Below are 25066 nucleotides of genomic sequence, written 5' to 3' on the forward strand. Positions count from 1 at the left end.
AATCACCATCATTCAACATGAAACATCAATTTGGATGTCACGAAGGCTTTAAGCTTTCGTTACACCCATGTCTCACTTTCATAGCCACACGACATACAATAGACAGCTGCTATGTCGGCGGCTAATGAATCACACTGTCAATGCACATTGACAAAAATCGTATGCAAACGCAAGCGTGTTTCCAGCACAGAGTGACGTCAGTGCGTCCACTTCCCACCGCACCAGCCCTCACCCTTTGGTAGCCCACGCTCTGGGGGTCGGTGGGTCGAGTTCGCTTCCTCCACTCCCAGCACCTCCCCTCAGTATTCCTTCTTTCTGTTGTGAAAAGACTGCAGAAACTAATACGTGCAAAGAACGTGTAGGAAAACAGAAATGCTATTTCAAAGTGCTAACCACTTATTGCAAAACAAAATCACTGTTTTGCAGCAAGCCTTAAAGTGTTGTGGAGATCCCTGATAGTGTAAATGAACAGCCTTTCTAGTGTAAATATTTCCATTAGTACACAAATTCATTTATGTCAAGTTTATGTTGCTTGTATTTTGTACCTATTTATGTAATAAGATGACATGCTGAAGACACTAAATGTGATAATTATGTCGCCTGAGTCGCGCGTGATAGCCGCGCGGTCTTTCTTCCCTCGGGCAGGTGTGTGTGTGTGTGTGTGTGTGTGTGTGTGTGTGTGTGCGTGTGTATGTCAGATTTAAATAATGCTTAACTGTGCAATCTTGGAATGATAATTATTGTGAAAACATCATTATTATTATTTATTGGTTTGGTCAACTAAGTATCACATGAAGTAACTTATGTCTCCTTTCTTTTCTCTTTTCTTTCTTTCCCATAGCTTTTCATTATGTCCCTATGTCGTTCTCTTCTTCCTTCTGTCCGTATTCCAATTGTCTTTTTCTTTGTTTTCTTCTAAGAGCCCTTGACACTTTTTATTTTTGCTCTGAGCTTTTCTTCTTCTATTTCTTCTTCCATTGTTCTCATTTCTCTCAGTTTTGCTTCAACTCGTTTGATTCGCATCACTATTTTTCTGGGTTTCTTTCAAAAGATTTCAAAATTATTTTTGTTATTCGTTTTTTATCTTTTAGGTGTCCATAGAATGTAACTCTTCCTTTCCTCGTTGTATCTAATATTCGACTCTTCTTTCATAAATTTCTTTATTATTTCTTAATTTCCATTTTTCTTTGTCATATTTTAGTCCCACAATTTTCTTCATTATTTCTCTTTCCTTCTTTTCCATTACACCTCAGTCTTTGGATGTTTTTAACGAAAGACATTCTGAGGCATAAAGGTACTGTCGTCCCTGATTTTATGGATAAAGATTTCTTGTTACGCAGGTTTTTTTGTTAACTGAACAGCAACTTCCATCTCCCTTGCCCTTGCTACGTTAGAGTCTTTGTCCAAAGAAAATGGCTTATTACACTAGTCAACAGCGTTTTGCATCTGGGATGTTATACATCAAGTAGTATGTATTTTGGTGTGTATAATCCGAATATAGCTTTCGAAATGTTCTAGCACGTACCATTTTTCATTTTATAAATATTTTTTATTTTTCGTATTCAGTATTTCGTTTTTGGCTGTTCTTCTGTTTTGATGTTTAATTGTTTACTTTTGATTTGCAGAGGAGAGCTAGAAGATCTACAAATCGTCAGTAAAGCGCTCAGATGGTACACTGAAGCGCTGAAACTGGTAGCCATACAGTAAATGGCGTCATAAGAATGGCTGTTGGTGTTTCATTTTTTTTTTACAAGAGTTTTGTAAGGGGCGTCGTTGTGGATCTCTGTTTCGCTGGCCTGTCGACTCGTCTTATACTCAGATTTGTGGGGCTTTTGGATGTGACACTGGTCCATCGTGGGACTGCATGGGAATGTGAGGGCAGGTACATCCCTCTCAAGACATTGGTCGACCACGTCTGACCACCACATGGGGAGATCGCCGTATTGTGCACCAAGAACATCGTAACCCCTTAACATCTGCCGCTACCATCCGACAACAAGTAATGGACTTCTTCCAATGTCCTACGTCATCCCACACCACTTGTCAGAGAATAGCAGCAGCCTCGCAAAGCCTGCCCTCAACACCACAACACCAACGGCTGCATTTAGAATGGTGTCGTACCCTGTTCATTGACGAACTGCAGTTCTGCGCTACCCTGGATTGCCATCATCGGCAAGAATAGAGGTGACGTGGGGCGATACCCCATTCTTCCACTGTTTTTCAGAGCTACAGCGGTGTTGCTCCTGGTGGCACGGTTTTGGGAGATGTAGCGTATGACTTCAGATCGACTGAGGGATCTCTGATGACACATGATGCCTCACAGACACCTTGCGTCCTCATGTGTTACGACAGTGTCGTGATTCTGTGTTTTCAACACGACCATGCTCGTTCACACGCGTCACGTGCCTCTATGAACTGTCTGTGCGACATTGAGACATTTTCGTGGCCAACAAGATCACCGGATCTATCCGCGACAGGACATATGCTTCCCCAGCTTGGACGTCAACACGTCCCCGTGCCTGTAGGCAGGATATTGGGTTCAAACGGTTCAAATGGCTCTGAGCACTATGCGACTTAATGTCTGAGGTCATCAGTCGCCTAGAACTAAGAGCTACTTAAACCTAACTAACCTAAGGACGTCACACACATTCATGCCCGAGGCAGGATTCGAACCTGCGACCGTAGCGGTCGCTCGGCTCCAGACTGTAGTGCCTAGAACCGCACGGCCACTCCGGCCAGCGCAGGATATCGGGAACAGTTATAAACAGTGGTGGACCAGGTTTACTCAGGAGGGGATACATCTTTAAGAGACCCTCGCCAATCGAATTAGTGCACTCATCCAGGTCAGTGCGGGTCTTGCATCACAGTGATAACTGGCCTCATACTACCAACATCGACGATTTGAGGGAATGCACGAGAAGTAAACACGTCAACCGGGTGCGTTCACCTTCCTCTTACGCTGCAGGGACACTGCGACTATTGCGAAGTTTCTGAAGGTCAAGAGGATGTTTCACCCGGCACAGGCTCGCCCTATTTACAACAGTCTGGAATTAGCAATGCTACGAGAGAGGATTCATCGGACGCAGCGAACAATGACCAAACTCCGCTTGCCCTTTTCTCACATGATATACTGCGAACTATGGATGAAGGGCAACAAGCAGTATCTGTATTTATGGATTTGACACGGCGCCCCATTGCAGGTTGTTAACGAAGGTAAGAGTGTATGAAATAACTTCACAGATATGTGGGTGGCTCGAAGACATCTTAAATAATAAAACCTCGACTGTGAGTGCTCATCAGAGACAAAGGTGTCGTCAGGAACACCCCATGGAAGTGTGGTAGGACCGCTGTTGTTCTCTGTATACATAAACGATTTGGCGGACAGGGTGGACAGCAATCTGAGGTTGTTCGTTGATGATACAGTGGTGTACGGTAAGGTGTCGAAGTTGAGTGACTGTAGGAAGATACAAGACGACTTAGACAAAATTTCCATTTGATGCGATGGATAGCAGCTAGCCCTGGATGTGTAGGAAGATCAGACCTTCAATGTTAGGATGTAGGATTACTAGGGTCTTGCTTGATACAGAAAGTCATTTTAATATCTGGGAATAACGTAGCAAAGCGATATGAAATGGAACAAGCATGTGAGAACTGTGATAGGGAAGGCGAATGGTCGACTTCGGTTTATTGGGAGAATTTTAGAAAAGAGTGGTTCACATGTAAAGGAGACCACATATACACTCCTGGAAATGGAAAAAAGAACACATTGACACCGGTGTGTCTGACCCACCATACTTGCTCCGGACACTGCGAGAGGGCTGTACAAGCAATGATCACACGCACGGCACAGCGGACACACCAGGAACCGCGGTGTTGGCCGTCGAATGGCGCTAGCTGCGCAGCATTTGTGCACCGCCGCCGTCAGTGTCAGCCAGTTTGCCGTGGCATACGGAGCTCCATCGCAGTCTTTAACACTGGTAGCATGCCGCGACAGCGTGGACGTGAACCGTATTTGCAGTTGACGGACTTTGAGCGATGACGTATAGTGGGCATGCGGGAGGCCAGGTGGACGTACCGCCGAATTGCTCAACACGTGGGGCGTGAGGTCTCCACAGTACATCGATGTTGTCGCCAGTGGTCGGCGGAAGGTGCACGTGCCCGTTGACCTGGGACTGGACCGCAGCGACGCACGGATGCACGCCAAGACCGCAGGATCCTACGCAGTGCCGTAGGGGACGGCACCGCCACCGCCACTTCCCAGCAAATTAGGGACACTGTTGCTCCTGGGGTATCGGCGAGGACCATTCGCAACCGTCTCCATGAAGCTGGGCTACGGTCCCGCACACCGTTAGGCCGTCTTCGGCTCACGCCCCAACATCGTGCAGCCCGCCTCCAGTGGTGTCGCGACAGGCGTGAATGGAGGGACGAATGGAGACGTGTCGTCTTCAGCGATGAGAGTCGCTTCTGTCTTGGTGCCAATGATGGTCATATGCATGTTTGGCGCCGTGCAGGTGAGCGCCACAATCAGGACTGCATACGACCGAGGCACACAGGGCCAACACCCGGCATCATGGTGTGGGGAGCGATCTCCTACACTGGCCGTACATCTCTGGTGATTGTCGAGGGGACACTGAACAGTGCATGGTACATCCAAACCGTCATCGAACCCATCGTTCTACCATTCCTAGACCGGCAAGGGAACTTGCTGTTCCAACAGGACAATGCACGTCCGCATGTATCCCGTGCCACCCAACGTGCGCTAGAAGGTGTAAATCAACTACCCTGGCCAGCAATATCTCCGGATCTGTCCCCCATTGAGCATGTTTGGGACTGGATGAAGCGTCGTCTCACGCGGTCTGCACGTCCAGCACGAACGCTGGTCCAACTGAGGCGCCAGGTGGAAATGGCATGGCAAGCCACTCCACAGGACTACATCCAGCATCTCTACGATCGTCTCCATGGGAGAATAGCAGCCTGCATTGCTGCGAAAGGTGGATATACACTGTACTAGTGCCGACATTGTGTATGCTCTGTTGCCTGTGTCTATGTACCTGTGGTTCTGTCAGTGTGATCATGTGATGTATCTGACACCAGGAATGTGTCAATAAAGTTTCCCCTTCCTGGGACAATGAATTCACGGTGTTCTTATTTCAATTTCCAGGAGTGTAGGACGCTGGTGCGACCTGTTCTTGAATAATGCTCGAGTGTTTGGGATTCGTACCAGGTCGGATTGACGGAAGACATTATTGAAGGAAAACATCGAAGCAACTCAGATGGGGCGTTGGGCCATACAGAGCAGCCACACGTTCTGAACGTTACCTCCATAAGGATTCTGACCACCGCCCCAGACGGAAAAGAGGTTCAAATGGTTCAAAGGGCTCTGAGCACTATGGGTCGTAACTTCTGAGGTCATCAGTTCCCAAGAACTTGGAACTACTTAACCCTAACTAACCTAAGGACATCACACACATCCATGCCCGAGGCAGGATTCGCACCTACGACCGTTGCGGTCGCGCGGTTCCAGACTGTAGCGCCTAGAACCGCTCGGCTACACCGGCCGGCTCAGAAAAGAGGGGTGATTAGAATGTTGACAGATAGGGCACACAAAGTTTGTGAACCGACTCACTTAAAAGATGAACTTGAACATCTACGGTCGACATTCAAGAAGAATGGTTGTTCTAACCAATCAGGACCGATGAGAAATCACGGCCGCACAAAGGGAAAGTTTTCCTTCCGTTTATCAGAACGATTACAGATCGCAATGGGAGAGTGTTGAGCAAGTACGGTGTGGAAACTATCTTGAGACCCATCAGGAAGATGAAAGAATGTTTAAGATCGGCAAAATATACACGACGTCCTTTGGCTACACCGAGTGCACATAAAATTTCTTGTAGTTGTGCACGGGCTTATATTGGTATCACAAAAAGAAGTGTTAACACACTTCTCGTTGAACACAAGAAGAATTGCCGCCTGGGCCATACGGATAAATCTGCCGTGACGGAACACCTGCACCAAGAGGTGACCATAAAATAAAATTCACTGAGACTAATGTCATATCAAAAACGTCTCATTAACGTTCGCCTACATATAGAGAGGTTATTGACATTTAGAAACACCATTATAATTTTAACAGAAAAGAGGAAGGTGGGGAGGAAGGTGTTAAATGAGATACGATTTGGACGTGATCGCAATGCAATAATGATAATAGATTACTTTCAATCGAGAATGCTGGCATTACCAGCGATAATCTCGTAGCCGACGTAACGTGATAGACTGCGGAGCCCTCTGCACTGCCTTATATAATCGTACTCGGCGCTCCCTCGGTGGTTGCAGATGGCCATTTTACCTCTGAAGATGTCTCCCGTAGTCGGAGAGGAAACGTTAGGAGAACGTTTTATACATCGACCACGGCGTACTAGCCCGGAAATTTTAAGTGATGTCAGTACCAGCCGTGGAAGCCATTGTCTGATCGAACTACCAAGTTTTTTTTTCTATATTTGACTCGATTTTGTAATCACTGAAATAACGTCACATACCCTCTGAACCAATGAAGCTTATGTCGTTTCCTCCTCCCTCTCTGGATGCTTTAAAGTTTTGATTAGGCACTGTACTTCTTGAAACTTCCTGACAGATTAAAACTTTGTGTCGGACCGAGACTCGAACTCGGGATCTTTGCCTTTCGCGGTAAAGTGCTCTACCAACTGAGCTACCCAAGCACGACTCACACCCCTTCCTCACAGCTGTAATTCCGCCAGTACGTCGTCTTCTACCTTCCAAACTTTGCAGAAGCTCTCCTGCGAAAATTTCGTTCTAGAAACATCCCCCAGGCTGTGGTTAAGCCATTTCTCCGCAATATCCTTTCTTTCAGGAGTGCTAGTTCTGCAAGATTCGCAGGAGAGCTTCTGTGAAGTGTGGAAGGTAGGAGACGACGTACTGGCGGAATTACAGCTGTGAGGAGAGGGCGTTAGTCGTGCTTGGGTAACTCAGTTGGTAGAGCACTTGACACAAAATGCAAAAGTCCCGAGTTCGAGTCTCGGTCCGGCACACAGTTTTAATCTGCCAGGAAGTTTCATTTCAGTGCACTCTGCTGTACTGTTCTTTTCATATGAAGTGGGATAATACCCCCCCCCCCCCTCCCCCCCCCCCCTCCCCCCAGGCTTGCGTGTCTCAGCGATACAGATAGCCGACGGCATGCAGCTTTACTATATGATTAAATGATGATGGCATCCTCTTGAGTAAAATATTTCGGAGGTAAAATAGTCCCCCATTCGGATCTACGGGCGGGGACTACTCAAGAGGATGTCGTTATAAGGAGAAAGAAAACTGGCTTTCTACGGATCGGAGCGTGGAATGTCAGATCCCTGAATCGGGCAGGTAGGTTAGAAAATTTAAAAAGGGAAATGGATAGGTTAAAATTAGGTATAGTGCGAATTAGTGAAGTTCGGTGGCAGGAGGAACAAGACTTCTGGTCAGGTGACTACAGGGTTATAAACACAAAATCAAATAGAGGTCATGCAGGAGTAGGTTTAATAATGAATAAAACAATAGGAATGCGGGTAAGCTACTACAAACAGCATAGTGAACGCATTATTGTGGCCAAGATAGATACGTAGACCACACCTACTACAGTAGTACAAGTTTATATGACAACTAGCTCTGCAGATGACGAAAAGATGTATGATGAAATAAAAGAAATTATTCAGATAGTGAAGGGAGATGAAAATTTAATAGTCATTGGTGACTGGAATTCGAGTGTAGGAAAAGGGAGAGAAGGAAACGTAGTAGGTAGATATGGATTGGGGCTAAGAAATGAAAGAGGAAGCCGCCTACTAGAATTTTGCACAGAGCATAACTTAATCATAGCTAACACTTGGTTCAGGAATCATAAAAGAAGGTTGTATACATGGAAGAGTCCTGGAGATACTAAAAGGTATCAGATAGATTATATAATGGTAAGACAGAGATTTAGGAACCAGGTTTTAAGTTGTAAGACATTTCCAGGGGCAGATGTGGACTCTGACCACAATCTATTGGTTATGACCTGTAGATTAAAACTGAAGAAACTGCAAAAAGATGGGAATATAAGGAGATGGGACCTGGATAAACTGAAAGAACCAGAGGTTGTACAGAGTTTCAGGGACAGCATAAGGGAACAATTGTCAAGAATGGGGGAAATAAATACAGTAGAAGAAGAATGGGTAGCTTTGAGGGATTAAGTAGTGAAGGCAGCAGAGGATAAAGTAGGTAAAAAGACGAGGGCTAGTAGAAATCCTTGGGTAACAGAAGATATATTGAATTTAATTAATGAAAGGAGAAAATATAAAAATGCAGTAAATGAAGCAGGCAAAAAGGAATACAAACGTCTCGAAAATGAGATCGACAGGAAGTGCAAAATGGCTAAGCAGGGATGGCTAGAGGACAAATGTAACGATGTAGAGGCTTATCTTACTAGGGGTAAGATAGATACTGCCTACAGGAAAATTAAAGAGACCTTTGGAGAGAAGAGAACCACTTGTATGAATATTAAGAGCTCAGATGGAAACCCAGTTCTAACCAAAGAAGGGAAAGCAGAAAGGTTGAAGGAGTATATAGAGGGTCTATACAAGGGCGATGCACTTGAGGACAATATTATGGAAACGGAAGAGGATGTAGATGAAGATGAAATGGGAGATATGATACTGCGTGAAGAGTGCGACAGAGCACTGAAAGGCCTGTGTCGAAACAAGGTCCCGGGAGTAGACAACATTCCATTAGAACTACTTACGGCCTTGGGGGAGCCAGTCCTGACAAAACTCTAACATCTGCTGAGCAAGATGTATGAGACAGGCGAATCACCCTCAGACTTCAAGAAGAATATAATAATTCCAATCGCAAAGAAAGCAGGTGCTGACAGATGTGAAAATTACCGAACAATCAGTTTAATAAGCCATATCTGCAAAATACTAACATGAATTCTTTACAGACGAATGGAAAAACTAGTAGAAGCCGACCTCGGGGAAGATCCGTTTGGATTCCGTAGAAATACTGGAACACGTGAGGCCATACTGACCTTATGACTTCTCTTAGAAGAAAGATTAAGGAAAGGCAAACCTACATTTCTAGCATTCGTAGATTTAGAGAAAGCTTTTGAGAATGATGACTGGAATACTCTGTTTCAGATTCTGAAGGTGGCAGGGGTAAAATACAGGGAGCAAAAGGCTATTTACAATTTGTACAGAAACCAGATGGCAGTTATGAGAGTCGAGGGCCATGAAAGGGAAGCAGTGTTTGGGAAGGAAGTGAGACAGGGTTGTAGCCTCTCCCCGATGTTATTCAATCTATATATTGAGCAAGCAGTAAGGGAGACGAAAGAAAAATTGGGAGTAGGTATTAAAACCATGGAGAAGAAATAAAAACTTTGAGGTTCGCTGATGACATTGTAATTCTGTCAGAGACAGCAAGGGACTTGGAAGAGCAGTTGAATGGAATGGACAGTGTCTTGAGAGGAGGATATAAGATGAACATCAACAAAAGCAAACCGAGGATAATGGAATGTAGTCAAATTAAGTCGGGTGATGCTGGGGGAATTAGATTAGGAAATGAGACACTTAAAGTAGTAAAGGAGTTTTGCTATTTGGGGAGCAAAATAACTGATGATGGTCGAAGTAGAGAGGATATAAAATGTAGACTGGCAATTGCAAGGAAGCGTTTCTGAAGAAGAGAAATTTGTTAACATCGAGTATAGATTTAAGTGTCAGGAAGTCTTTTCTTAAAGTATTTGTATGGAGTGTAGCCATGTATGGAAGTGAAACGTGGACGATAAATAGTTTAGACAAGAAGAGAATAGAAGCTTTCGAAATGTGGTGGTAGAGAAGAATACTGAAGATTAGATGAGTAGATCACATAACTAATGAGGAAGTATTGAATAGGATTGGGGAGAAGAGAAGTTTGTGGCACAACTTGACCAGAAGAAGGGATCGGTTGGTAGGAGATGTTCTGAGGCATCGAGGGATCACCAATTTAGTATTGGAGGGCAGCGCGGAGGGTAAAAATCGTAGAGGGAGACCAAGAGATGAATACACTAAGCAGATTCAGAAGGGTTTAGGTTGCAGTAGGTACTGGGAGATGAAGAAGCTTGCATAGGATAGAGTAGCATGGAGAGCTGCATCAAACCAGTCTCGGGACTGAAGACCACAACAACAACAATATCTTGAAACAGTGTATATCAGTCACAGAGAATATTTTTAACCCAAAAGTAAGCCATAACACCATTTTGTTTCATGAAGCTCTTGTAGACCCCTATTTAAGAAAACTACAGATTCCTCCAGTTGATATGTGAGATTATGAAACTAGTGTGTCGCTACTGCACTTCGATAGAAATAGAGAAACGATCTTTAGGTTACGAAAATATCCTTGAAGCACTGTGTAAAAAAAGTGTGTAGAACTCTACAACGTACGTTTTCAATTTTTTGACACAAAATGTGAAAGATGTCAGTGACAAACAAAATGTTTTCAAACCCAATCAGAAGGCGTCTCCCCCTTATGCTTGCTGTAGGAGCATTTAATGTGCACGTATCTGTCTCGCCGATTTGAAATTCAATGAAATTAATGAGGAACTAGAGAATATTGTTCGGTATTAGTAATTTAGATGCATTCGATTAGGTAATATTAACGAAAATTCACAAAAAATGGACTGGTAAAAATGAGTACCGTAACTATTAAAATAAAATTTTCTTAAATGATTCCAGAGGCGAATGCTGGTCTAGATCGCACTAAAACGCCACGATGGCGATGGAAGTGTACTGACCGACTCGCCTTCGAGGCTTACTCACCAAGGCAGAGAACAAGACAGACCCTCATCGCGCGACTTTGGTACCAGATGTCACCGCTGTTTTATACAGCGGCGCTGGCGTAGCTTCAGCCATTCCCCGCTCACTGGTCACGACCGTGGCTATTACTTTGCGCCAGCTTACGGCCGTTATCTACCGGGCGTGCCTTACCTGCAAACTGTCCAGCAGGACAAGCACCGATGACCAAAAAACTGGCATTTCTAGCAACCTGCGGCTGCTGCGAGATGTATGTACCAATACCAGAGTCAAAAATTTAACACGGCATCGAAAACTGAGAGGATACTGCCCGAACAGCATGTTGGAACAATTACAAAACGACATAGACCTACAGAAGTTAATATTAGGTAACGAAGACGTCCATCTCCAAAAAAAACGAAAACTATAAAAAAATGTTCAACAAGGAAAGACAGGAAGGAATATTGAAGTTTTACAACATCAGGTACTAGACGTTCGCGTCTTAATGGGCTTGTGGTCTGCAATCAAAAACTGGCTCAACAAATACATTCCTGCTGTTGTTTCGGGATTTATAGAAACTAGCAAATGATTACAGCTCCCTCGCCACTCTCTCTTGTCCTCGAAAGAAAAACCTTGCAAGCCGAACTGGGATGATGTCCCACCAGACAAACAGACGTATCAGTTCAGTATCAGTATGTAATGGGTATGATCAGTAGCAAGTGTATCCATGGTCGTGAAACTCAAAACTAGTTTGTCATTCTACATCTACATCTACATCTACATCTACATGACTACTCTGCAATTCACATTTAAGTGCTTGGCAGAGGGTTCATCGAACCACAATCATACTATCTCTCTACTATTCCACTCCCGAACAGCGAGCGGGAAAAACGAACACCTAAACCTTTCTGTTCGAGCTCTGATTTCTCTTATTTTATTCTGATGATCATTCCTACCTATGTAGGTTGGGCTCAACAAAATATTTTCGCATTCGGAAGAGAAAGTTGGTGACTGAAATTTCGTAAAAAGCTCTCGCCGCGACGAAAAACGTCTATGCTGTAATGACTTCCATCCCAACTCGTGTATCATATCTGCCACACTCTCTCCCCTATAACGCGATAATACAAAACGAGCTGCCCTTCTTTGCACCCTCTCGACGTCCTCCGTCAATCCCACCTGGTAAGGATCCCACACCGCGCAGCAATATTCTAACAGAGGACGAACGAGTGTAGTGTAAGCTGTCTCTTTAGTGGACTTGTTGCATCTTCTAAGTGTCCTGCCAATGAAACGCAACCTTTGGCTCGCCTTCCCGACAATATTATCTATGTGGTCCTTCCAACTGAAGTTGTTCGTAATTTTAACACCCAGGTACTTAGTTGAATTGACAGCCTTGAGAATTGTACTATTTATCGAGTAATCGAATTCCAACGGATTTCTTTTGGAACTCATGTGGATCATCTCACACTTTTCGTTATTTAGCGTCAACTGCCACCTGACACACCATACAGCAATCTTTTCTAAATCGCTTTGCAGCTGATACTGGTCTTCAGATGACCTTACTAGACGGTAAATTACAGCATCATCTGCGAACAACCTAAGAGAACTGCACAGATTGTCACCCAGGTCATTTATATAGATCAGGAACAGTAGAGGTCCCAGGACGCTTCCCTGGGGAACACCTGATATCACTTCAGTTTTACTCGATGATTTGCCGTCTATTACTACGAACTGCGACCTTCCTGACAGGAAATCACGAATCCAGTCGCACAACCGAGACGATACCCCATAGCTCCGCAGCTTGATTAGAAGTCGCTTGTGAGGAACGGTGTCAAAAGCTTTCCGGAAATCTAGAAATACGGAATCAACTTGAGATCCCCTGTCGATAGCGGCCATTACTTCGTGCGAATAAAGAGCTAGCTGCGTTGCACAAGAGCGATGTTTTCTGAAGCCATGCTGATTTCGTATCAACAGATCGTTCCCTTCGAGGTGATTCATAATGTTTGAATACAGTATATGCTCCAAAACCCTACTGCAAACCGACGTCAATGATATAGGTCTGTAGTTAAATGGATTACTCCTACTACCCTTTTTGAACACTGGTGCGACCTGCGCAATTTTCCAATCTGTAGGTACAGATCTATCGGTGAGCGAGCGGTTGTATATGAGTGCTAAGTAGGGAGCTATAGTATCAGCGTAATCTGAAAGGAACCTAATCGGTATACAATCTGGACCTGAAGACTTGCCCGTATCAAGCGATTTGAGTTGCTTCGCAACCCCTAAGGTATCTTCTTCTAAGAAACTCATGCTAGCAGATGTTCGTGTTTCAAATTCTGGAATATTCCATTCGTCTTCCCTGGTGAAGGAATTTCGGAAAACTGCGTTCAATAACTCCGCTTTAGCGGCACAGTCGTCGATAACAGTACCATCGGCACTGCGCAGCGAAGGTATTCACAGCGAAACTAACATAGGATCCTTCCTCCACAACCCAACAGGTCCCACTCCACTTCTCCCGCCCCCCCCCCCACCCCCACCCCTATCACAGCCCAGCCAAGCTATCTATTTCAGGTCCAGCGTGCACCCTTGCAAACTACTCCATTTATGAAAATGTATTTATGTTCAATCAGGCTACTACTCAGGTTACCAGATCAGTATATTACACCCACAGGTTGTTCTGGTCCTAGGCTTTTATCTTTGGATACCTAAAAGATGAAATGATTCGTTTTGGAATGATTTTCTGTCCAAGCAGAGCAACACAAGTCGCTTTGAGAACGGGGATGGCTGTTTTTGTGTTTACTGGGATAGCAGGTGTCACAGTGGTAACAAATTCATGCAGACTAAGATAATAGCAGCTATGACATCTGAGTCTGTGGCTACGTAACGACAATTTCTGTACTCTGAGAAGCATTTGTGTGACCAGATAGTCCTCTCTGATCCCAGCGTGTGAAGCACATCTACTGTGCACGAAACAATCATCTAGTGGCATTCGACATGTTGAACCAGACGTTAATATTCAAAACTAGAAATCATGACGTTCCCATGTGTTGTGTAAGAGCTCATTCCTTTAAGTGAAACAGCAGACAAGTTACCCAAAGCAGCGACACGACGGAGAGGGGGACCATCTTTTACACGTCCTGAAATTAGTAAACAGAGAGAACTTGAACGCAGACTGATAAGATTAATCTCTTGTGCAAAGAGTAAGCCGGCATTGATGAGACAGTTCTCGCAAGAGAAAATCAATACTGTACAGTCTAGAAGATTTGAGAACACTGTAATACTCTTCACGTCCAACCACGGCTGCTACAGAAAACAATTACATTTCATTTGCTAGTGGGCATGCCCATTGTGCGACTGTGGCAAGAAAGTGCATGCTAACAATGTCTTCTTTATGTAAGTCTGCAGGTTTTCGTGGCAGTTTTCACTGAAGTTAGAGTCTTCTGGGTTATTAGGCCGCGTCATCTCTGATTGTCCAACTAGATATTATGCTACCAGGCACCTACTACAACATTTGATCAAAATGTACTTCCATCTGTGGACTTGTATAACCGAGCTGCTGTGCATGAAAGTCTTTGCGCTTAAGCTTGGTGTCACTAACTGTGACGAGGTGTACTTTTCCGATTACTGTTCATGTCATTCGAAGCTGGCCAATGGCCGAAAAGCCCTAGGAGATGATTCCATTGAAAAGAAATATCGTCGAGACAAGGCAGTTACGTTATGCAACTATGACTGCTCCTTCCCACGTCGCTTTTATGCAACATATTTCCTAACATGCAGTGAGTTGAGAATAGTCATGAACTATCTTCTAATTTCGTGTCGAATCTCCTTTCTTCCGGAGTAGTGCAGCAACTCTATGTGGCATGAACTCAATAAGTCGTTCGAAGTCCCCTCCAGAAATACCGAGCCATATCGCCTCCATAGCCGTCCTAAGGCGTTGGGGGCGCGGGATTTTGTGCACGAGCTGACCTCTCTATTATGACCTATAAATGTTGAATGGATTCAAATCGGGCAGTGTGGGTGGCCAAGTCATTCACTCGAACTGCCCAGACTATCCTTCAGACCATTTGTGCCCATGTGACATGCAATTGTTGTTTGGGAAAATGAAGTCCATAAACGCCTGCAAACGGTCTCCAAGATGCCGATCATAACCATTTCCAGTCAACGATCGGTTCAGTCGGACCACAGTCCACTCAACGTAAACACTAAACACATCCAACATAATTATGGAGCCATCACCAGCTTGCACATTGCCTTGTTGGCAACCTGAGTCCATGGCTTCGTCGGACTGCGCTACATTCGAACCCCACCACCATCTCCTCCCAACTGAAATCGCGACTCATCTGATTAGACTACGGTTTTGCAGTCGCCTAAAGTCTAACTGACATGTTTACGAGCCCAGAAGAGGAGTTACAGGCGATGTCGTGCTGTCAGTAAAGGCACTCGCTTCGGTCGTTGCTGCCGTAGCTCATTAACGTCATATTTCGCCACATTGTCCTACCGGATACGTTCTCTGTACGTCCCATATTGATTTCGGCAATTGTCTATTAGAACTGACAATTCAACGAGAACGCCGGTGCTCGCGGTCGCTCAGTGTAAGCCTTCGGCCACTTCGTTGTCCGTGATGAGAAGTAATGCCTGAATTTTGGTATTCTCGGCACACTCCTGACACCGTGGATCTCGCAATACTGAAATCCCTAACCATTTCCGAAGTGGAATGTCCCGTGCGTCTAGCTGCATTTACCATTCTACGTTCTAAGTCTCGTAATTCCCATAATCACATCGGAAACCTTTCCACATGAATCACCTGAGTACAAATGACAGCTCCACCAATGAACTGCACTTTTATACCTCATGTGCGTGATTCTAGCGGCGTCTGTACATCGCTTTCCTACGACTTTTGTCATCTCAACGTATCCCTACTACACACACTTTTCACTGAAGTGTACGCCACGTTTTAAGCCTGTGGTGCATGAATTTCACTGCAGTGGACAACATATAATAGTCAATTTTCTGGCATTTTAAATCAGTCATGAGGCTCCAAATGCATGCAGGACACAACACCAGTAGGGAATGCCGACTGCAGTAAACTATGTGCATTTGCAGCCGCAGGACTGATTGAAAATGCCAAAGAAGCGACCATTGATAGCGTGGACGCTACGCGCCACAGAGTTAACCTAATACAGATGATGTTAATCGTTCGGTTTTAAAGCTCTTGCAGTTTCCGGGTTTACAGACTATATGACTGGATTTCAGGTTCGCCTGTTGTGCAAACAGGAACACAGGAAACACCTACGGATAAATTCAACAAATCAGGCGTATACGAACTCACATTGATCTCTCGTTTGTCAGAATACACATGGTAAATATGCACGAATCTTAAAAAAAAAAAAAGATATTGAGTACGCGTCAGAGCTCTAAAAAGTAGCAACTCCCATAATACTTTGCTGATCAGTTAATAGCCCGCAACCATCACCCTCGTGAAATAGAAGTGAAATCAAAAACACTAAAATCCAGCCACTACCTACTATATGCAACAGCTTTAGATCCGCTCCTACATACCATATGTTGAGTGCCAAGAGATTCGAATCGGAAATGAAAGGCTCACATGCAGAGCTTACGCCGATGACTTGGGTGATTTCATGGAAAGTTCATGAGATGTTAACATTTTACATAAGGTCCCCCGATGATACGAAAAAGCTTCAGGTGCTACTGTTAACCCCAAAAAGACTGCGATGTTGCCAGTTACAAATAATAAATGAAATATACAGCGGAATTAGTTCACTAGCAAAAATCAACACCAGCTGTTAGGCGTCATTATGGCAAATAACACACAAATAATGAAGACTCTCAACTGGCGCACAATACTATATATAATAAGAACTGTAGTAAAAATCCACGCAGGTAAAATTTAGCTACGACAGAAAATGTCAAACACTCACAAAACTAAGGTCCTCCCGATGCCAAAAAATAGGGAGGACTGTACAGCAAGCTACACTCCTGGGAATTGAAATAAGAACACCGTGAATTCATTGTCCTAGGAAGGGGAAACTTTATTGACACATTCCTGGGGTCAGATACATCACATGATCACACTGACAGAACCACAGGCCCATAGATACAGGCAACAGAGCATGCACAATGTCGGCACTAGTACAGTGTATATCCACCTTTCGCAGCAATGCAGGCTGCTATTCTCCCATGGAGACGATCGTAGAGATGCTCGATGTAGTCCTGTGGAACGGCTTGCCATGCCATTTCCACCTGGCGCCTCAGTTGGACCAGCGTTCGTGTTGGACGTGCAGACCGCATGAGACGACGCTTCATCCAGTCCCAAACATGCTCAATGGGGGACAGATCCGGAGATCTTGCTGGCCAGGGTAGTTGACTTACACCTTCTAGAGCACGTTGGGTGGCACGGGATACATGCGGACGAGCATTGTCCTGTTGGAACAGCAAGTTCCCTTGCCGGTCTAGGAATGGTAGAACGATGGATTCGATGACGGTTTGGATGTACCGTGCACTATTCAGTGTCCCCTCGTCGATCACCAGAGGTGTACGGCCAGTGTAGGAGATCGCTCCCCACACCATGATGCCGGGTGTTGGCCCTGTGTGCCTCGGTCGTATGCAGTCCTGATTGTGGCGCTCACCTGCACGGCGCCAAACACGCATACGACCATCATTGGCACCAAGGCTGAAGACGACACGTCTCCATTCACGCCTGTCGCGACACCACTGGAGGCGGGCTGAACGATGTTGGGGCGTGAGCGGAAGACGGCCTAACGGTGTGCGGGACCGTAGCCCAGCTTCATGGAGACGGTTGCGAATGGTCCTCGCCGATACCCCAGGAGCAACAGTGTCCCTAATTTGCTGGGAAGTGGCGGAGCGGTCCCCTACGGCACTGCGTGGGATCCTACGGTCTTGGCGTGCATCCGTGCGTCGCTGCGGTCCAGTCCCAGGTCGACGGGCACGTGCACCTTCCGCCGACCACTGGCGATAACATCGATGTACTGTGGAGACCTCACGCTCCACGTGTTGAGTAATTCGGCGTTACGTCCACCCAGCCTCCCGCATGCCCACTATACGCCCTCGCTCAAAGTCCGTCAACTGCACATACGGTTCATGTCCACGCTGTCGTGGCATGCTACCAGTGTTAAAGACTGCGATGGAGCTCCATATGCCACGGCAAACTGGCTGACACTGACGGCGGCGGTGCACAAATGCTGCGCAGCTAGCGCCATTCGACGGCCAACACCGCGGTTCCTGGTGTGTCCGCTGTGCCGTGCGTGTGATCATTGCTTGTACAGTCCTCTCGCAGTGTCCGGAGCAAGTATGGTGGGTCTGACACACCGGTGTCAATGTGTTCTTTTTTCCATTTCCAGGAGTGTATATACTGGTTTATATGGATGGATGAAATCTTTAAGGTTACTCTGCCGGCTAGCACCTTCAGCTTAAATGAGGGTGGACTGGGACAAACGGACTTGCACGCAATATGCGTGGCACTATTCGTTAACAGAGCTCCGTGTGTAACAGTAGAGGGATCACACTCGCCAGTTGTTGTACTGTTTCGCAGATATCGCCTGGCATCAGAGCTAGTCCCGGTTTACAATGTCAGTATTCCACACTCTTTAAACTTTGTCCGAAATTATTATCTCAATAAAAGCTACACATCAACAGAGCCGCGCGGTCTAGGGCGGTACAGTAACGGGCTGTGCGGTTGGTGCCGGCGGAGGTTCGAGTCCTTCCTCGGGCATGGGTGTCCGTGTTTGTCCTTAGGATAATCTAGGTTAAGTAGTGAGTAGGCTTAGGGACTGATGACCTTAGCAATTAAGTCCCATAAGATTTCACACGCACCAACAGACATCCTAAACAAGGAAAAGCTCGTAACATGGCCATTGCTCTCAAAGGAACAGCAACTCCTAATAAATGGAAGCTGCAATTACCGCAGCAGAAGTGGAGAATCGTGAGGGAAAATTTAGAGATGAAAATAATAGCACAGAACGACAGACCCACTTCGTACAAAGTGATAATCCGGACAATAGCGACCAACTCCAAGCTTAACTCCATCCAGTTAAAACCACCAGCGGCTTGTAGAAATTATTATTCGGAGGACACAATCGAACGTCGGTTTTGAGTGCCCGAAATTTGTCTAGGTATGGCACACAGCAAGGGGGATGGCTCGACTGATCAATAGAACGGACATACGCAAGACACAGGTTTCTAACGCCATGGTACCTGAATGGAAATCATTTCCCAAAGCAAAGCGACCCGCGACAAAGTGGATCATGGCACACAAAGTTGATATAATTTTTGGACTTAAATTAACGCACAACTTACAGTACCTGCATATTTTTGGGACGAATACGAGAAAGTAACTCGTCATCCTAAATACAGGCTTACGTACGCGAATTTTCTCATGTCTCCAATATTTAAACCTTATGTTAGTATTTTGACATGGAACTCCACGGAATAAAAAAAAAATGTTGTTTGAATTCTACAAAAGCGTCATCTAAGAAATAACTCAATGGACAATTTCCTGCAGGTTTTAGTATAAAAGACTGAAATGTGAAAGTGTTGTAATTTATACAATTATTTTTCAGATGAGTTTGTTTGCTGTTATTATGGAAACTGGTAAATGCTAAATAAATATCTTTAAAAAAATAGAAAAAGCTTCCACATACAGGAAGGCATTAGCAGAAGGAAAATAAATTATAAATGACTTCACGACAGGCACACTATTTACATAGACCGATAAGAAAGTTTATCAACTTCAGCAAAGTGCGCGGCTTCCAACGTAGCAAGTTGTTACGAGTTGTCATCTTGCACTGAAATCGTAGCTGGCATTGGATCCGGGACGAGAGCAGATTTTGGTTTTCACGCTGGCACAGCTACTGGGCGGGGCGAGCCGTGTACTTGGCTTAACTCTGCGTGCAATACCTTACACACACTCTCTATGAACCTGAAGAAGTGCTATCAAATATTAATTGTACTTTCTCATACTTAGTATACCAAATTCCATGGATAACAGAAACGTACTGTTAAAATTTTAAGCCGGCCGCTGTGGCCGCGAAGTTCTAGGCGCTTCAGTCCGGAACCGCGCTGCTGATATGGTCACAGGTTCGAATCCTGGATGTGTATGATGTCTTTAGGTTAGTTACGTTTAAGTACTTCTAAATCTAGGGGACTGATGACTTCCGATGTTAAGTCCCATAGTGCCTTGAGCCATTTGAATAATTTTTTTTAAAATGTCAAATGAATAACTTTAATATTTTTGGAGATATATATTTTCACCTAGAACAATTATAACCGTGCTGGTACTGTGAAACAGAGGTAAGGACTGAATGTATTCATCTATAGTATCAGTTGAAACTACAACCAAGAGGATAGTTTCACACAATCTAATTTTTTGGAATTTTCTCTAGTATCAATACCACAGATTTCTGACGTAATTAAAAGTAGTTTGTAAAATTATTATTTCATCGTGTTTTGGTTGTATGAGTGTTTTGAGGAGACTGAGAAAGATAATCGAGGACATACATAAAGTGAGAATATGCTATTGTATTAAAACTATGTGAATATATGCGTGAGTAAGTTGTTGTGCAATAGAGGAATTTGTGAGGTACTGCGTCTCCGAGTGAGCTTGGTTTTGTAAAAGGTAGCCAGAGGAGGCGTGGAGTATTAAATTTATTAGTATTTTACTTTGTGGAATGGAATCGTATTTAGTTTTCATCAAATTTTATCTGTTTTAGGAATTAGGAAATTTCTAGTCTAAATTACTTGTGGTGATGTGATTGGCTGACATTAGAAATACCGCGAGTATAGAAGTGCCCGAGGTGACCTGATTGGCTGTATAACATACTAGAAAATCGGAATTCAGCCTTTCCCTGGCGTTTGAGTAGGGCTTTGTGCCTCAGACGAATGAGTCGAGATGGTCGGTCGGGAGTCGTCTCCAGGTAAACACCCGTGTTAAACCCCACTGATCAAATTTGTACCAAAATGAAGAAATTCGCGTGTTTGATCGGTTCTCGTGTCGTTGACGAAGAGCGGCTACAGTACTGAGTATTTTGTGAAAGTATGAGCTTTGTGAGTGGTTTGTTTTAGGAGATATTCGAGTGTGAACATTTCACGTCATACATTAACTTTGCGAGGCGTGTTTCGTGCAGATTACGAGACATCATGGCGAGCACTTCAGCACAAGAGGACTACTGAACGCCTGAATGAGTTAACTCTCAAGTAGCCGTGGATCAGTGATGTTTATGACGTTTAAAATATCGGGTCGGACTAAATATCTTCTGGTTACTTTTGGCTGTGAACTTGTTACAGAGACAGTCAGTAACATTGCACAATTGATGCTGGGATATTAAATACGGACTTGATAGCCATTTTCTTTATTTTAAAGACAATAAACTAACTAAAAGAAAATATTGACTTTTTCAAACGACTAGATAGTTTAACTAACTTTCAGCTACCATTCGTGGACTGGAGTTATGTGGCCTTTGTGTGGTAGGTATTTAGTTGAATTTTCGTTAGTGCTGCTTTTGCCCTCTAAACTAGTATGGTAGCATCGCAGAGTGAACGGACAGACAACCTCAAACCTATCCAGATAGGCTGACTGATTGTTTAAAGGATAGTGAGAGCCTAACCTGCTCTGTCACAGGCTTTCGGTAAATACAGTACCTAGAACAATCTCTCCAAAGGTAACAGAATGTTTAGTCGATGAACGCATACGTCATATGAGGTTAGGAGGCCCCTTCGTATAGCGCAACGCACAGCGCTTAAGCTGGTGACACAGATCTGCATAGACTGTGTCTGGTGTGCCAGCCAGCCTGAAGTGCGGCTTTCGGCGGTTTCCCACACTCGTTTAGGCAAATGCTTACCTGGTTCCCACTTTCCGCCTCAAAGTATATAATATGCAAACAGTTGAAATACGATAACACACATGACAAAGTTTACACAGTTCACACGCAGGTGGCACCCACGACTTGCCCCTCTCAGGTAAGTGAAGAAGTAAAGACTCTGACGACAGGTAATGCATCCAGCCGCAGAGTTAGCTAAAATAAATGTGGCACATCTTGAGTACATCGAAGCCCACACTTGTCGGAATTAACACCAAGGAGAAGATGGGGTTCAGTTCACTGGGAAAACCAGTGCTTTAACTTCTAGAACTGTTTCTAGCACTCCGTAACTCAGCCCGTAAAAGTTGAAATTTATGTCAGCTACTAACGTCTACAGTTGATTCAATCATAAATGTATGTTATTATTTTCACATAAAGTCCTCAAATGGAGAGCTACACCCTTAATGTTTATGTATAAATTAGTGAATTTACTCACGGCACTTTTGTTGCCTACACCTGTAGTCACTTTCAGTAATTAAATTAATAACCAAATTAATTAATTTAATCAGATTAAAACCTTAAATTGCTGGTGTACCCATGTACCACCACAATGAATATTTAAGTTTACAAAATAATAAGAAGTTTTATTAATCCTTTTGTAACTACAACTAGCTGATAAATCTTGCATAAAAACGACAAACACAAATCAGAAAAGGAATGATGTTTGACTGGTAAAGCATACATTGGGGTGCCAGCTATACAAATTCTCCCTTGAATTGATCCCTTTTACAACGCAATCTGACTTTGTTTACATGAATCCACTGTTATGTCCAACTTTATTCAAATGGAATCAACTAAGACCAAGTATACCACAAACTATGGTTTACCTGAAAACAGGGAGCTTTGAATATCATTTAACAACACTCCACTGGAACCACAGTATTTTACTCTTTCAGCTTGATTCAGGCGGCAGCAGAGAACACCACGCTGTGGGCGAGGATCGGTGTTCTACGGTAGTGGTAATGCTCTGATGTGTCCACGAAAATTTACGAACTGTGCAGTCTGGCGTTCTGATTAGCAGAATAAGGGAAAGTTCCTTATCAGAGACCTGAAATTCCGGCAGATTTCAGTGTGAGTTGCACCCATTTGCTGATCTGGCCAAACCAATTTGACTCACAGGCACGGCGGTGCGTGCTGGAATTGTCAAACGTCAGATGGCCGAGTCGGGACGAATAACTTCACCCTCACAACCCACGATGATATGCAGTTCCACTGTTGGTATGGTTGGAAACTGCCACTGGCTTTTAGTACACCACAACATACAGACCACAAGTCTCGCCCACTAGGGAAAGACCTGGAGTTCTCCACCAGAGAAGGACCAGAAGATGAAGAAGGCAAAGAGCCACAACCAGTTTCCACCAAGCCCCAGCACTGGAGCTGAACTAGCAACAACGAAACCGCCCTCACATTGCACAAACCAATCGAATAATCGTCTTCTTATTGAATCTCCTCTTTTGACTGTTCTTTTGGCCTGTAGCTCCAAGCGCGAGCACACTCACCTTCTTTACGTCGCTGTAGAGCGAATCAGTACCGAAAATATGCATTTAAATTCGCTTTTAGAAACGACTTTGCTAGACGAAAAGAAGTCTATGTCGAGCGCCTTTCAAAGGAAGAGGCCAATATCCAAGTTGCCCACGTCGTTGACATCCACTTTTTGATCATAAGTAACATGTTCTATGTGAAACTTACTAACGACGCTACATGCGACATGATTCTTCAATAGATAAAGCAGGGACTCCGCTTCTGCCACGCAGACGGATACGTTGGCAACGCCGAGGTTGACCATGCTGGACTGGGAGTGCATATTATACAAATATTAGAATTACCTTTCGAACTTCCAGGGCAAACATCATGGCGGCACTCTGTCCATATTGTACAGTACAAGAACACGTGGCAGAAAAGTGGACGCAATTTAAAACGTATCTGCCGACCAATGTGGCCGAGCGGTTCTAGATGTTTCAGTCTGGAACCGCGTGACAACTGCGGTCGCATGTTCGAATTCTGCCTTGGGCATGGATGTGTGTAATGTCCTTAGGTTAGTTAGGTTTAAGTTCTAGGGGACTGATAACCTCAGATGTTAAGTCCCATAGTGCTCAGAGCCAAATGAACCATTTTAAAACATATCTAGTCCTCAACAGAGTATGCTAAGTACACACTGAACCCTGACAACACGACCAGTCCTCCAAATAGGAGGCTGCCAGGCCATAATTATTGACGGTGGCCAACTTAACACGTGTTCCAAATGTGGCAAAGAAAGTCACCAATGTTCTGAGTGCCTCCAACATCGGATCACTCAACTTCCACTGCATGATGCCATACCTCCACCAAAGCCAACAATCCTACCAGTAACTTATGTGGTGGTGCTCATATCTCTGTCTGTTCAGATGCAACAGACTAATGTTACAGTATCATCGACAGCAAGATGGCAATCGATACACTTATCATTCCAACAGAAGCCCTTGTGCTGTGAGGAGGAAGCCATTGGTTCAAATGGCTCTGAGCACTATGGGACTTAACATCTCTGGTCATCAGTCCCCTAGAACGTAGAACTACTTAAACCTAACTAACCTAAGAACAACACACAACACCCAGCCATCACGAGGCAGAGAAAATCCCTGACCCCGCCGGGAATCGAACCCGGGAACCCGGGCGCGTGAAGCGAGAACGCTACCGCACGACCACGAGATGCGGGCTAGGAAGCCATTGCCATCGTCCAACACTGAAGGCCACACCTGCAAACAGCATTCACCGAAACGCTGAAAATAACGCAGGTTGCAAAGCTGATCGCTCCCTTCCTATCAGCCAGCATGATGCAATGGAACACGAACAGATTTCCATGCCTACATCATGGGCTGAGGACATCAAAACTGGGCTATACTTTGATCCAGGGCCATGTGAAGTCTGAACAACACTGTGAGGATGGGATGTGGCATCACTCATGATGTCTGCTTCTCACCCCATCACCATGGATACCACTGCTCAACCAGTGCACTGCCAGGCTTACCACCTGGCCACGATGAATATCAACAAGATTAGCTCTCCTGTCAAGATCCAACTCCTGACAGAAACAATTCAAGCCACAGGAATCGACTTTGCATTTGTGGGAATGAATGCACTCCTGAACTTTTACGGTTATGTAATGAACGTGTCGCCTGGGGTCCCACACATGGCAGCATGGCGATTCTAGTCCATATAGGAGTCAAAATCACTGACATCACATACCTCCACTGTGCATGAGGAATAGCAGTCATGGCACTTGACATTAATGTTTAGGCACCTTTGGGCACCACCGAATGTCATGAGCAAGCCAGGTTCTACTCCACTGATATCGCCTCTCTTTTCCTAGGACGGTATGAAACACAGTGTCTTTACTGGCTTTTAATTGTGCCCTTCATC

At 44.7% G+C, this 25066-nt stretch overlaps 1 protein-coding gene across 2 annotated transcripts in view; it reads right to left on the reverse strand.

The window, feature by feature from the left end:
* The window catches only part of LOC126267517 (uncharacterized), a 36687-nt gene extending 25785 nt beyond the window's left edge, over positions 1–10902 (reverse strand). Inside the window, exon 1 of one of the 2 annotated variants that reach the window (XM_049972819.1) lies at positions 10812–10902. In XM_049972819.1, coding sequence (XP_049828776.1) covers positions 10812–10839 — 28 coding nt within the window. In that variant the 5' untranslated portion in view covers positions 10840–10902. The remainder of the gene's footprint in view (positions 1–10811) is intronic. The other variant, XM_049972818.1, reaches the window with a different exon arrangement.
* Positions 10903–25066: the final 14164 nt, after the last annotated feature.

The sequence above is a fragment of the Schistocerca gregaria genome, chromosome 4 (assembly GCF_023897955.1).
Source record: "Schistocerca gregaria isolate iqSchGreg1 chromosome 4, iqSchGreg1.2, whole genome shotgun sequence".
NCBI classification, from domain to species: Eukaryota; Metazoa; Arthropoda; class Insecta; order Orthoptera; family Acrididae; genus Schistocerca; species Schistocerca gregaria.